The sequence below is a fragment of the Salvia splendens genome, chromosome 19 (assembly GCF_004379255.2).
Source record: "Salvia splendens isolate huo1 chromosome 19, SspV2, whole genome shotgun sequence".
Taxonomy (NCBI): domain Eukaryota; kingdom Viridiplantae; phylum Streptophyta; class Magnoliopsida; order Lamiales; family Lamiaceae; genus Salvia; species Salvia splendens.
In genome coordinates, this window is record NC_056050.1 from 1,361,122 (window position 1) to 1,376,428 (window position 15,307).

Here is a 15,307-nt window from a genome sequence, read left to right on the forward strand (position 1 = left end):
TTCAACAGAATCAGTTCTATGGTCGTCTCGCTTCAAACATGGGGCTCTCACTTGTCAATCTCGAATTTCTTTATTTAAATTATAACAGACTCACAGGCGAAATTCCAACCTCTATCAACAACGCTTCTCGGCTTACTGCTATAGAACTGAGCAGAAACGCATTCACTGGCTCCATTCCCGACTTTGGCAATCTAAAACAACTGCAAGTCCTTCGCCTTAGTGAAAATAATCTGAAGGGAGCAGAATCGCCAAATCAACAACTGGAGTTTCTTTCTTCTTTAACAAACTGCCCATATTTGCTTCTATTGGAAATTAGCAACAATGCCATTATGAATGGTATCCTTCCTGCTTCCATTGGGAACTTATCTACTTCTCTTATTAGCTTTAGAGCTTCTAACTGCAGCATACGCGGTACTATTCCTCCTGGAGTCGGAAATTTGAGGAATTTGCAGGTTTTGGAATTATCCAATAATCGACTCACAGGATTCATCCCGACAACGATTGGATACTTGGAAGGACTTGTGAGGTTATATTTGTATAACAACTGTTTGGAATGGGGAATCATCAAGACTACATTTGCAGAGGGTTGTAGTCTTCAATCACTCAACTTGAATGGTAATAAGTTGGAAGGACCATTACCGGAATCCCTTTCCAATTGTCGAAGTCTGCAGCTTCTTAATTTTGGAAGCAACAGAATACAAGACACCTTTCCAGTATGGACCGTGATGGAGTACGTACTAAACAAGCCCAATAGCAGTGACGGCCCATCAGCCCAAAGCCCAAGGAAGAGTATCAGTTCGGCATTACCAAAGAGTTCGGCCCCAGCCTACAGCTCGGTAAAAGCCGACCAATCAAGCTCTACTCTCAGATCGGCAAAAGCTGCTCGGCAATAGTTCAGCAGTTCGGTCTCAATATTCGACCGAACTGGAAGATAGTCAACTCATGCAGGATCACATGCAGGATAGTGGATCAAGCACAGAGATAGTGGACTCATGCAGGATCTCATGCAGGATAGTGGACCCATGCAGGATCTCCATGACCTCCACGACATTCACAACCATCATTAGTGGTGATGCAAGCCACGATCTTAGTTCAATGTATAAATAGAACTCAGATCAGATAAAGAAAGGTTAAGCTCTCTAGAGATAAAAGATCAAATAGCAAGTCTGTATTGTAAGCTGTAGAAAACAGATCAAGCAATACAACTCTGCCCTCTTTTCTTCCCGTGGACGTAGATTTACCTCAGTAAATCGAACCACGTAAATCTCTGTGTCGTGATCTGTATTTTCCTGCATTCATCACCATCAAAAATTCGCCAAACCATCACTGGCGCCGTCTGTGGGAAACAGAGAATCAAATTTGTGATAAAGCGAATTTTTGATCTTTTTTCCACCCCAAAAAAATGCATACCAGATCACATAACACCCATAATACCGTTCGTGATAACCGTGAGGAAGCTAGTCCAGCTCGCAGGTCTGAAAAACGGCCTCGGGAGACATCTACCTCCGGTTCTCACGAAGAAGGAACAAGCCACTCCAGGAGAGATCGCACCGAGTCTTCCCAGCCGCCCGATTTAAATGAAGCTGTCAAGCTGTTCTTGGCCGAGAAGCAGGAGGAGTTCTTAACCTTCCTGCAGAAGAGCCAACAGCCGGAGAAGACAACGGCGGATTCTCCCTCCTCATCCAGACATGAAAGTCACTACCGCAGTAGTGACGTGTCTTCCAGGAGAAAGAATCCTCAACCCCGACATGTTCCTGTTCCTCCTCGGTACCGGAACCACAGGAGAACTCCATCTCCTCCGTACCGAAGAGATGTCGGGTTCGCCATGTACGGAGCATTAAAGACTCCGTTCTCGGACGATATCACCCGAACTCCTTTGCCGCGGAACTACCGGACACCGTCAATGACTTATGACGGGCTAGTGGATCCTCATGACTTCTTGGGATGCTATCAATATAATATGGCGAACCAGGGTCTCAATGAGGTCCATATGTGCAAGCTGTTCCCCGAGCTGCTCATCGGGAACGCCAGAAGGTGGTTCGACAGCCTTCCTCAAGGCAGCATTAGATCCTACCGAGATCTAATGGATGCTTTCCACAGGAGGTTCTTTCAGAAACCGGAAGCCCGAATTACTTCGGCTCAGCTGCTTTCTATACGTCAAGGTCGCGACGAAAAGATCAGCGACTTCCTGACGAGATTCCATAAGGAATGCCTACAAGTAGATAATCTCAATGATCTACTTGTCATTTCGGCATTCCAAAATGGAATCCTGCCTGGAGCTCTCTACAGAAAGCTCGTGGAGTGCGGTCCGCAAACACCTCAAGAAATGTGGGACATTGCAGACCAGTTTTCCCGTGCGGATGAGGCAGACCGTCGAAAACGGTCTTTAGACAGCTCATCTAGAGAAGACAAAAAGAAGCCCGATCATAGCGATCAGAGGCTTCCTCGCCGAACACCTTCCCCACCAAAGGAGGGATAGCGGTCATCCGAGGTGATCGAAAAAGAGCAAGTGTGTTCGCAGATTGCGCTTAAAAGTGCCGAGCAATAAGATCGGCACCATCAAGCATAGCAATCACAGCAGCCGGAGTCAGAGGCAGGCGAAATGACCGAAGTCACACCGGAGCCGAACTCGATGGTGTACGGCACTGAAGCCGTGATTCCGGTTGAGATCGGCATACCCAGTCCCCGAACTCTAAACTTCTCCTCAGAAATGAATGATGACGGACTGAGAGCCGAACTACATCTGGCCGAAGAAAGAAGAGAATTGGCCTGCATAAAAGCAGCCAAGTACAAGGAGCAAGTAGCCCGGTATTATAACCAAAGGGTGAAAAAGCTGCAATTTCAAGTGAGAGATCTCGTCTTGAGAAACAACGAAGTAAGCCGAGCAGAAAAGCTGGGCGAACTCGAACCCACATGGGAAGGTCCATATCGGGTGTCAGAAGTCCTCGGCAAAGGGTCTTACAAATTGACTCACGTGTCAGGAGCACAAGTACCCCGAACATGGTACGTTTCCAACCTCAAAAAGTTCCATTTGTAAGAGACAGTCCGGTCAGTCAGTCTTGTGTCTAGTTCGGTCCTAAGGCTATGTGCGTTTTTGTCTCTATGTGCTTTTTATTTGTCTAGGTGTGTTTTGTCTGTCTATGTGCGTGTCGTCTCTTACAAATGTTGCTGAGGTATCTTGTTCTTCGAAGGCTGATCCCCTTTTTAGAACATATATAAGCCTACGATTGTGAGTCAAAGCTTCTAAAGAGGATACAAGACCACAATTCAGCTTAAACAAGCAGTTCGTCTGAAACGAACTGCAATAAGCCAACGATTGTGAAGTCCAAGCTTCTAAAGAGGATACAAGACCACAATTCAGCTTAAACAAGCAGTTCGTCTGAAACGAACTGCAATAAGCCAACGATTGTGAAGTCCAAGCTTCTAAAGAGGATACAAGACCACAATTCAGCTTAAGAATCAAGCACTTCGTCTGAAACGAACTGCAACAAAAGTCCGATTCACGCGATAAAACTTGCCTGAATTAGGACAAGGGAAAGTCCGATCCACGCGATAAAACTCGCCGAATTAGGACAAGGGAAAGTCCGATCCACGCGATAAAACTCGCCGAATTAGGACACAAGCTTAGTCCGGTCTAAGAAATTTACTTCATAAAGACCAAAGACGAGTCCGGTCAAAGATGTTTATTTCATCAGACCAAAGACGAGTCCGGTCAAAGATGTTTATTTCATCAGACCAAAGACGAGTCCGGTCAAAGATGTTTATTTCATCAGACCAAAGACGAGTCCGGTCAAAGAAGTTTATTTCATAAGACCAAGGACCAAGTCCGGTCAAAGAAGTTTACTTCATAAGACCGAGGACAAGTACGATGAAATTTTTTCGCTAAGCTGTAAATACACAGTGTTAGAAGCGAAAACAAAATTTCATTTTTCAAATCTTGTTCGGCACACAACTCCGCTACCCTACGAGATGGCGTTACGCTATTACAAAGGACTATTCTACTGTCCAGGGTTGCTAAAGTTGAGCCATCTATTCACAAAATCCTCGTGAAGCCGAGTTCGGGCGTTCTCGGCAGCTGAAGAATAAGCAGGTCGACGAGATGCTCTAATCGACCTACCGCCTCTTCCCTGAGCCCGGGAAGCTCTAGCACCTCGGCGGCGAAGAGTCTCTTCACGAAGCATTTGTTGATCTTGCTCACTCATAATCACAGCTCCTCTACGAACTTCAGTCCGTTCTCGTCTTGACGTTTCCGGCTGTTCCAGAGTTCGTTGCTGACTTGGAGTACGGTTTTGAGCAAGTGAATCAAGGGTTTGAGCTGGAGTATGAACATCTGTTGGCGGGAAATGCCTAAGGAATCTCTCGATTGGAGGACGCCGGGAAAGAACGATGTCGTACCGAGAAGCCCAGCGCCGCAATGATTTCACAACTTGTTGGCAAGCCGAGCTCTCCAGCGCATTGTTCCTCCGGAGTACATGATATTCCTCCCACAGTTCGTCAACTCGTTCCTGAACTTCAGAGATGGTCATTCCCCCGCGCCTGCTGATGAAATCCTCATACGCAGTCCTCTCAGCGACAGCAGTATTCAGCTCGGCCTCCAGATCCTTCTTTTCGGACTCTAAGTCCTTATTATCGGCCTCCAGCTTCATTGAACGAGCCAAGAGTTCGTCATTCTTCATCTGGTCAGCTATAGCTCTTTTCTCAGCTTCGTCTAAAGCCGAAGAGTACAGCCGCTTCCAGTGAAGTACCTCCAGCTCCTTGAGAGTTAAGAATACAAAGCAGCTACGTCAGTTCGGCATTTCAGCTTACCGAGCAGGTAGTAAACCACAACAGGAGTAAGAGAGTACGAAAAGCTATACGAAGACACAAGGGTAGACAGAAGAATTTTTTCATACATAAGGAAAAATTTTTTTTACACAAGGAGGGCTTCAAGGTCATCTTACAAGAAGGAAGAAACTAAACTAGGAGAAGGGAGACGAAATCATACTCCGCCAGCTTCGTCTCCGCCTTCTCGGTGAGGTTCAGCTTCCTTCTCCTTGTCTGCCTCAGCTTCAGCCTCGGCCTCCCTGCTCTCCCCAGCCTGCTCGGCGCCACCGTAGCCGATCTGCTGCGCCTCCTGCTCGGCCTGCTCATCGCCGGTCTGCCGCTCATGCTGCTCGGTCTCACCTTCTCCATGGAAGATTGGAGCGGGTGAAACTGACCCTATGGAGGCAAAGATAGCCTCCATGTTCTCATCGCGGTCAGCTCGGCAACTACGAACTTGGTCTGCAGAAAGCAGGACCGAGGACGAAGCAAGCTCCTCAAGCACCGGCAGGCTCTGAAGCCGAGCTGCTATCTCCCGGCCGTACAGCGGCAGGACGACTTCAGGCCCCTGCTCGGCTTTATCGGTCATCAGTTTCAGAAGATCACCGACAAAGGCCGAGAATTGGTTGCTCAGAAAGAGTTTCTCCACGAAAGCACGGAGACCCTCTCCTTGGGCAACCACGGCGGCAGCATCCCTCCGTTTCGTCTGCTCTCGCTGGATGACGAGCTGGTTTTTGGCAAACTGAGCTTCATCCTGGGCCGAAATCCTAGCAGCTCTGGCTTTCTCAAAGTTTGCCTCAGCCTGCTCGGCCCGGTGACAAGCAGCCGCCAATTTCCTCTGCATCTCAGCATAGTCGTTGGACGCTTTGGAGAGTTCGACGGCGACGAGCTTGGAGAGCATATCGTTCCTCTGAAAATGGATAAAGAAAAAAGTCAACAGAGGGCACCAAAAATACAGGACAGAAGCAAAGCCAAAGAATCAAGAAGACAATTCACCTCGGCGAAGTCCGTGGGCCATAAAAATGGCTCACAGATATGCTCCGAAGGAGGCGCCAAGACCACGTCTTTCTCTGGCGCTCTCGGGGGCTTCTGGGTCTTCCCCTTCCTACTTGCCGAAGTCGACTCCGGCTTCTTTGGACCCGAAGAGGTCTTTTGCCTCTTCGGATTCTTCTCGGCATCAGGCGCCGAGCTGGTAGCCTTCTCTTTCTCCGGCTCCTTAAGCTCGGAGGATTTGCGGCTAATCTTATTCAGCATGAACACTGCCAAAAAGCAAGAAAACAAGGTTAGTTTTCGTCGTCAAAGCAGTAATGCATAAAAAAGAAATCCTCACCCTCAGCCTCTTCGTCCGAAGACGAGGAGTCGAACAAGAAGTCGCCCTTGACGAGCTCAGACTCCGAGTACTTCTTCCTAATCATGGGAATCTTATTGAGCTCGGCCTCGAGCTCGTCCAACGGTTCTACCCGAGGGTGAGGAATAACGGACTTCGGCCCTCTCCAGGGAAAGCCAGGAGCCGCTGTCCTATTATAAAAAAAGAAGCGATTTTGCCATTTCGGCCATTTGGTTTTACAAAAGGCCCTAAAAGGCTGTAAAGGGACCAAGTAAAACCAAGATCCCTTCCTCTTAAACTGGAAAAAATTAAGGATTGCCCTCAGAGACAGATCCTTATCTAGCCTACGCAGTTCGGCAGCAAAAGCCGATAAGTGCCTCCAAGAGTTCGGAGTCACCTGACCTAAAGGGAGTTGAAAAAAATCTAGCAGCTCTACAAAGGCAGGGGGAAGAGGGAAACGAAGCCCGCATTCCAAGCCGGCTTCATAAACGGTGGCGTAACCCTCCGGCGGCGAGTCAGCCCTATGAAGGTCGTCGGGAATCGCAACCTTCCCCCCAGGTAAAAAATATTTTTCGTGTAAGGATATCACAGTATCCTTACTCAAGATACTGTGAAAACACTCTACGGTCTTCTCCCCGGATTCTTTCCGGCTAGAAGACCTCTTACCCCCTTTCCTACCGCTACCTGACTCAGAAGAAGAAGAAAAAGACATAGTTCTTACTCTTTGAAAGTGAAGAAATTCTGAAGAGATTCTTGAAAGCGGAAAGGAAATTTTTGCACAAAAGAGAGAGAAGGCAGAAGAAGCAATAGCAAAAGTGTTCAAAATGATGAAGAAAGGACGTATTTATCAGATTCGGAGAAGATTTCAAAATCATCGCACCGTTTCGAATCCCACCTTTTCAGGATTCAACGGCCGGATTTTACTGTCGCATTTAATGCAGTCACGCGCAAGGCACGTCCCCTGACGTCAGCCTCCCCCGTACCTTTATCCAGAATGCCGAAGTGACTCGCTTCGCCGAAGTGATTCACTTCGCTTTTCGGGGGGGTAGTGATGGAGTACGTACTAAACAAGCCCAATAGCAGTGACGGCCCATCAGCCCAAAGCCCAAGGAAGAGTATCAGTTCGGCATTACCAAAGAGTTCGGCCCCAGCCTACAGCTCGGTAAAAGCCGACCAATCAAGCTCTACTCTCAGATCGGCAAAAGCTGCTCGGCAATAGTTCAGCAGTTCGGTCTCAATATTCGACCGAACTGGAAGATAGTCAACTCATGCAGGATCACATGCAGGATAGTGGATCAAGCACAGAGATAGTGGACTCATGCAGGATCTCATGCAGGATAGTGGACCCATGCAGGATCTCCATGACCTCCACGACATTCACAACCATCATTAGTGGTGATGCAAGCCACGATCTTAGTTCAATGTATAAATAGAACTCAGATCAGATAAAGAAAGGTTAAGCTCTCTAGAGATAAAAGATCAAATAGCAAGTCTGTATTGTAAGCTGTAGAAAACAGATCAAGCAATACAACTCTGCCCTCTTTTCTTCCCGTGGACGTAGATTTACCTCAGTAAATCGAACCACGTAAATCTCTGTGTCGTGATCTGTATTTTCCTGCATTCATCACCATCAGACCGGAAATCTCACTTATCTTCGTGTCCTCGTATTGAGATCCAACAACTTCAGCGGTACCATTTCTTTTCTCTCTTCCAAGGCTACGCTTCCATTCCCTAACCTGCAAGTTTTTGATATATCGCATAATGCATTCACTGGAAATCTGCCCCGTGAGTATTTGAGTAGTTTCAAAGCAATGATAGATGCACGTGTGAATAATCGAGAAGGAGATCAGTCTTCATTTTATACAGATTCATTGATATTAACGGTAAAAGGTTTGAATCTGTCGTATGGTACAATTCTGACAACCTTCACAACGATCGACATGTCATCCAACAGATTTTCGGGCAGTATCCCAACCTCCATTAGAAATTTGAATTCATTGATGTATTTGAATCTGTCTCACAATTGCCTCACAGGAAATATACCTGCATCTTTTGGAAACGTGACAGAACTCGAGTCGTTGGACTTGTCTTCAAATCGATTGGAAGGGGAAATTCCAACAGAGCTAACAAAGCTCACATTTCTTGCTGTGATGAACCTTTCCCTGAATGATCTTTCAGGGAAGATACCTCAATCCAATGGCCAGTTTTCCACATTTGAAAATACATCATATATTGGGAATTCTGGACTATGTGGATTTCCGTTAACAAGAAAATGTGAAGAGCCTTCGCCTCCTATGATGCTGCAAGAAGATGGTTATGATGATTATGGTATTCTAGATGGATTCTGCTGGCAAGCGGTTGTTTTCGGATATGGATTTGGATTCGTAATCAGTTGTGTGATTCTTGGGTATGGATGGCCTAAATGGTTGGTGGAATGGATCTATAGATTTTACAGGATAAAGATGAGAAGCCGTAGAAGAAATGTGGCACCACAAAGAAGCTAAAGATGATAGAAGGTTGAGCCTTTGAGGTTGAATAATGGCTATTGTTGTTTTAATAGCATAACTTTCAACTTATATTGTAAATTGAAGATTCTATAAAACATTACTTCCCCCCTTCCCCTGAAAATCTATCACTTATTTCCTTTTTTATTCGTCTCTAAAAATTTGTCACCTTTCACTTTTACCATTTTTGGTTGTGAACCCAACATTCCACTAACTCATTTTCACTCACAATTTATTATAAAATTAATATATAAAAATAAGACCCACATGCCACTAACTTTTTCAACTCACTTTCTATTATATTTTTTAAAATTCGTGCCGGATCAAATGGTGCCAAATTTTAACGGACGGGGGAGTATATGTGTGGATAGTGTTTAGTATACATGAATTTTTATTCTAAAAAGTAGAATATTATTACTTGGGCTTATCGAATACGATGGTTTGGGCCTCAACATAAATATTATCACTTGGGCTTGATAAATAGCTAAGACTTCTCACTTGTGTTTTGTTAATGGATATCCGACTAATCATTTTGCCAAATTAACTTGCGTGACAAATGTCTAGCTTTAGGCTTTTGGGATTCTCCTAATGCTAAGTGTCAATCAAAAAAAAAGATGAGGTGTCACATTGTGTATCTAATGCCTAGAAGAGTACTCTAAACACAAGATCAATTGCGATTTGCAAAATTGATTTGCTCTAATTTTCCATTCTATAAACGATCGATCACACATATGTGCTGTCTGTGTAGATTAATGGGGAGATTGGCTGAAGCAGTTTCAGCTGTAGGAAACCTACTGAAATTGGGAATTTGAGGCTGCTTTGAGTTTTTCTCTTTTGAAGGTACGGACTCTTCTTCTGTTTACTTTTTGTATTGTAAATACTGATGCGCTTAAGATGTTTGTGAAAATGTCTGAAAGACCACTTTTTCCGAAATTGTAACAGCTTGAGCAATTATTTATAAATCTTTATTCTATTACGATTATTTGGATCTATATTTCTGCCCCCATTGGGCCTTAGAGTGAGCAAGCCCACTAGCTAAGTCACTAGGCTTCGTAGGATTAAACTTTTCTTCATATGGACCGGGCCCATATTGATTGCTCTCTATCGATATGACTTATTCTCCAAGCTTTGGAATCATTAAAACTAAAAATTTGTAAAATGCTAATCTTTTTCATGTTGATTGATATGAAAATTCGATGTTGAATTCATAAAGGAACTAATTCCATAAACAAAATTTGAAATGCACGTCATTAGTTTACAGTTCTTAGTCATTTCTTTTTTCAATCATTTTTAAAATTGTATAGTATAGTAGTAGGAGGATAAAATGATTCCAAGGTTTGTACTGCTTAAAATCCTAAACATATATAGGAACCAATATTATCAAAATATCCTCTAATATATCCAAGGTGCAACTATATATAACTATATAAGAACCAGATTGTATCAAAATGAATATATTTTCATGTCCAGAGTACCACCAAAGTGTTGTTTTTCAACTGAATAGTCTTCGTTGGGAAATTTAGATGAATCCATACAAGTGGGGACCTAAGTCCATGTTATGTTTTTGTATATATATGTGGTCCTAAGCCAAGAAGCAATAGACAGTTTCTTAATATTTGGAACTGTTCTTATTATTTTACTAGCCATGCATTTAATATGTGGACTTAGTCCATGTTATCTTTTTGTAGGTCAATTAAATCTATATTCCGTTATATTTATTATGTTGACCTAAGTCCATGTTGTGTTTGCCTAATTTTGTTTCTGGATATTTATGAACACTCGATTTTGTGGTTGCATACACTCTAAAATAGGAAATCTTGTTAGCTGATCGCAACTTGGAAAATGAAGGCTTGCCATTGTTTACTTCATTTTGGAGATATATTGATAAAAGGAAAACATGGTAAGGTAGATAATGTCTGATACTTAATCCAGTTAAGCCAGAATCTTTACCCCTTGTTCACTACAACAAGCAAATCTTTACCTTTGTACAAATTTCCACTCTATACATTACTCCAAAATTCATTCGATATTTTAATCCTTTTTATTTCACCAAAACAATGTATAGAATTACTACCTCCGTCCACTACCAATACTACACAAGCTTTGATATAAAATTGGACTAGTCTTAAAAGAGAAAAAAATGAGTAGAGTATTATTAGTTATAGGTATATAAATAGGAGAAAGAAAGAAATAAAAAAAGCAGCATATTACCAAAAATGAAAAAAAATTGTACACCAACAAAAATGGATTAAAAAGACTATTATTAGTTGTGGATAGAGATAGTATTCAACAAAAAAAACTCCTATGTAATGGGTGAATAAGTTTCAGTTCCTTTTTACCACGATTAGGACTTGATTCATATAACGTTCCCAGCATTCCTTATTGTTTTTTAACCACTTAATATGGTATAATCTTAACCTCAAAAGCTTTCTTTCACACTTCAAAATTCTTCAAAAATATATGTTATAACAACTTATTATATAACGGCATCATTAAGGTGCTGTACTAAAAGAATTTGTAACTTCTCTGGCAACGCTGGATTTTGCTTTTAACCGATTGACAGGTGGGTTTTAATGATTGTACCTCATTCTATGACATTACAACATTTTCATCCATACTAAATCAATTCAATTAGGCTAATCAGCGTTAATTACGTTATAATGAAATAAAAACTATCTGGCTTATTTAGCGCCGATATTTTCGGGCTCATTTGGCCCCAAGGGTTGTTTTTCAATTGATTAGTCATCGTTGGAAAAATTAGATGCATCCATACAAGTGGACCTAAGTTCACGATCTGTTTTTTTGTATATTATGTAGACCTTAGTCAACCTTTTTGTTTTTGTAGATCAATTGAATATATATTCACATTATGTTTTCATATATTAAGTGCATCTAATTAAGTCCATGCATGTTGTTAAATTATGGCTATGATTAATAAATCATATTTGAGAAATAGTAAACAGTAAAATAGGAAATCTTGTTAGATGATTGCAACTTGGAAAATGAAGACTTTTCATTATTTACTTATTCTTGAGATAACATTGATAGCAGTATTAAAGAATTGTTACTCTATAGAATACTTGACATGTATTTCGAACACCCACACTTTTTTGAAGTTATACGTAACGACTTGACATGTATTATATATATATATATATATATATATATATATATATATATATATATATATATAGGATTGTGATCAAGGTAGAACCATTCTTAAACGTAGAACAAATGCCAAACGGAGGTCGTTAGATCTTTTAATCCAATCGTGTTGATTTGCACAACAACTTCCCATTACAACCAAAACTATTATTAATGGGTGAATGCAGAGAAGTGAAAAAATAAAGCATGCATGGACTCTTCTTCGTTTCATTCATTCTTCCATCAACATGTGAGTTTTTTCACATGTTGAGTCCGGAATGTCGTGAAAACATAGTCTAATATGTATGATTTTTAATCTTGACCGTCATTTTTTCCTCATCCAATGAATAAAATATGTAGAGTTCTAGGTTCTACACTTAAGAATGGTTCTGTCTTTAACGCAACCCTATATATATATATATATATATATATATATATATATATATATATTGTATTTCGAACACCCACACTTTTTTGAAGTTATACGTAACGACTTGACATGTATTATGTATATGTATATGTATATGTATATGTATATGTATATATATATATATATATATATATATATATAAAACTTTTAATCTTATTGTATAACAGCATAATTCAGGTGCTGTACCAAAAGAATATGTAACTTCTCTGGCAATGTTGGATCTTGCTTTTAATAGATTGACATATTCGTTCAAAAGATTGTATTTCATTCATTCTATGACATTACAACACTTACATCCATACTAAATTAATTCAATTACGCTAATCAGCATTAATCTATCTGGCTTATTTAGCGTCGATATTTTCGGGCTCGTTTGGCCTAGTGTTGCTTTTCAGTTGATTAGTGGACCTAAGTTCGCGTTATGTTTTTGTATTTTAAAAGTGGACCTATATATTTCAAGAAGTAATAGACAGTTTCTCAATATGTGGAACTGTTCTTAGCATTTTTTGTATGTGGCCATGCATTTAATATGTGGACCTATGTCCATGTTATGTTTTTGTATATTGCGTAGACCTAAGTCAACCTTTTGTTTATGTAGGACAATTAAATCTATATTCACGTTATGTTTTTGTATATTATGTGGACCTAATTAAGTCCATGCATGTTGGGTAATTGCCTGATATTCTTTCTGGATTTATGAGTATTCGAGTTAAATTGTGTCTATGATTAATAAATTACTTGAGAAATAATAAACACTAAAATAGGAGATCTTGTTAGATGATTGCAACTTGAAAATGAACACTTTTCTTAGCTAACTTCATTCTTGAGAAGATAAAATATCTCCATTTCATTTATCTTTCGATTACTTCTATTTAATACCCTCTTTCTTTGACCTCTTCATCATCATTAGCAAAACTAAATTGCAATTTACAACCACTTTCATGGAGACCTCTTTCTTACTTCCTTTTTCACTCATGATTTTAATAACTACTTTAAACATCTTCACCCTCACCTTATCTGCAACACCAACCGATTCCACCACCGATCAAGATGCTCTACTTGCGTTAAAAAATGCCATCACTGTCGACACAAATGGTGTGTTGAGCAACAGCTGGCTCACCAACTCTTCCATCTGTGAATGGGCTGGTGTCACCTGTGGCGTCAAACACCACAGGGTCACGGCCATCAACCTCTCCAACTTCGCCCTCCACGGAAAGCTCACTCCACATCTGGGAAACCTAACGTTTCTCCAGACCTTGGACGTCAGCTCCAACAACTTCACAGGCGTCTTACCTACTGAGCTGTCTAAACTACATCGTCTGAAGCATGTAAACGCGACATCTAACAACTTCACTGGAGAAATACCAAGAGGTATTCTTACAAACATGTCTTTATTGGAAGACATTGATCTGAGGGTTAACAACCTATCAGGCGCGCTCCCAAGTGACATATGCAATAATACTCCGAAACTGAAGATATTAATTCTCAGAGAGAATCTATTATATGGAAAAATTCCAAGGAATATATATAAGTGCAGCGAGTTGCAGAAGCTGAGCTTATCGGTGAATATGTTCAATGGAAACATACCAACCCAAGTTGGGAATCTTAGTATGCTTACGTATTTATCTATATCTTATAACGATCTCCAAGGTAACTATATTAATCTGCGTATAATTAATGAAATGGAGCTTTCACTGTGATTTAACTATATATTCTAGTTAATCTCATTTTCCTACTTTTTGAAAGGAAATATTCCGTCTTCTATGTTCAATGTTTCACGGCTGGAATTCATATTTCTCCGTGGGAATAAACTGTATGGAAGAATACCAACAAACATGGAAAAGTTACTCAACCTCCAAGGGTTATATCTTAGCGGGAACAACTTAACAGGTGCGAACTTTCTATTAGCCTAGAATTCGTGCTTCATATATTATTTTAAGACAAGTTTCTTAATTTCGAGTTTTGTGTTAATAACTGGGACAATTGATTACGAAATTTTGTTTTTCCACTATCTTAAAACTTGTTGTAAAATTCATTAACTTTATTAAATTTTGAGATTTCCTGTAATAAACAATTATGGCCAAATGTTATTCCCATGTAGCTGTCGGATAATCTAGTCAGCCCAAACTATGTTGGTTTGGCAAATCAAAATGCTTATCTACACAAAAGAGGTTGTTTTGGTATAAAAATATTTATAAAATTAAAAGTAATTTTAGATTTTACATATCATATTTTTTCTCTTCTAATTATCTTCTAATTATTTTGTCCCGCTGCTCTCCTTCTCTCCCAACTCTCTCTGCAAATCATTTGCCATCGCCGTCACTCTCCTAACTCTCCTGCTCTCTTCCTTCTAACTCTCCTGCTCTCTTCCTTCTAACTCTCTCTCTCTCTCTCTCTCTCTCTCTCTCTCTCTCTCTCTCTTTCTCTCTCTCTCTCCAAATCCACCTACACCGTCACTCTCTATAAATCTGCCGCTGCTGTGTCTCCGCAAATCCGCCCTTATTATCCTAAATTGGACAACCCAGATTACCTAAGAGGAAAAATTAAAGATGCAGAAATATTTTGAAGATATTGAGCCTATTGTTTGCATCATCGATGACGCATTGTTTCTTTTTTTCTCATGTACTATTATTTGATGATTTGAGGATTCTTTCACATACTTTCTGCATTTTTTATAAAATTTTGTAAGTTTGTAATTTTAGGTGACATACCAAGACAAATCGGGAACCTTTCATCACTATTAGGGTTGGATCTTGCTTCTAATAAGTTGGCAGGTATATATATAGACTCGTACATTGTTAGTCTATTGCATTACAGTTCATATTTCTAATAAACAGTGCTAAATTTATTGTGTTTTTAACCCCTTGATTTAACTATTTCAAGGAGCCTTCACATTGATTTAACAATTTTAATTAACCTTATTTGTCTTATTTTGATAGGAAATATTCCGTATTCTCTCTTCGACCTTTCCTCATTGGAATTCATGCACCTCTCCCGCAATAATCTATCTGGAAGCATACCCACAAATTTGGACAATTTACGAAACCTCCAAACACTGGATCTTACCATGGATAACTTAACAGGTGAGTGGAACAACTTATC

General features: G+C 40.7%; 1 protein-coding gene and 1 long non-coding RNA gene across 3 annotated transcripts in view; both read left to right on the plus strand.

Moving 5' to 3' along the window:
• The window catches only part of LOC121778106 (receptor-like protein 35), a 38,083-nt gene that overhangs the window by 15,847 nt on the left and 6,929 nt on the right, over positions 1–15,307 (plus strand). Inside the window, exons 9-11 of one of the 2 annotated variants that reach the window (XM_042175395.1) lie at positions 13,952–14,095; positions 14,908–14,979; positions 15,145–15,288. In XM_042175395.1, coding sequence (XP_042031329.1) covers positions 13,952–14,095; positions 14,908–14,979; positions 15,145–15,288 — 360 coding nt within the window. The remainder of the gene's footprint in view (positions 1–13,951; positions 14,096–14,907; positions 14,980–15,144; positions 15,289–15,307) is intronic. The other variant, XM_042175396.1, reaches the window with a different exon arrangement.
• LOC121778107 lies at positions 9,158–10,686 on the plus strand. The gene is made up of 2 exons (XR_006045614.1): positions 9,158–9,471; positions 10,443–10,686. It is a non-coding gene; the product is annotated as an uncharacterized LOC121778107 (long non-coding RNA).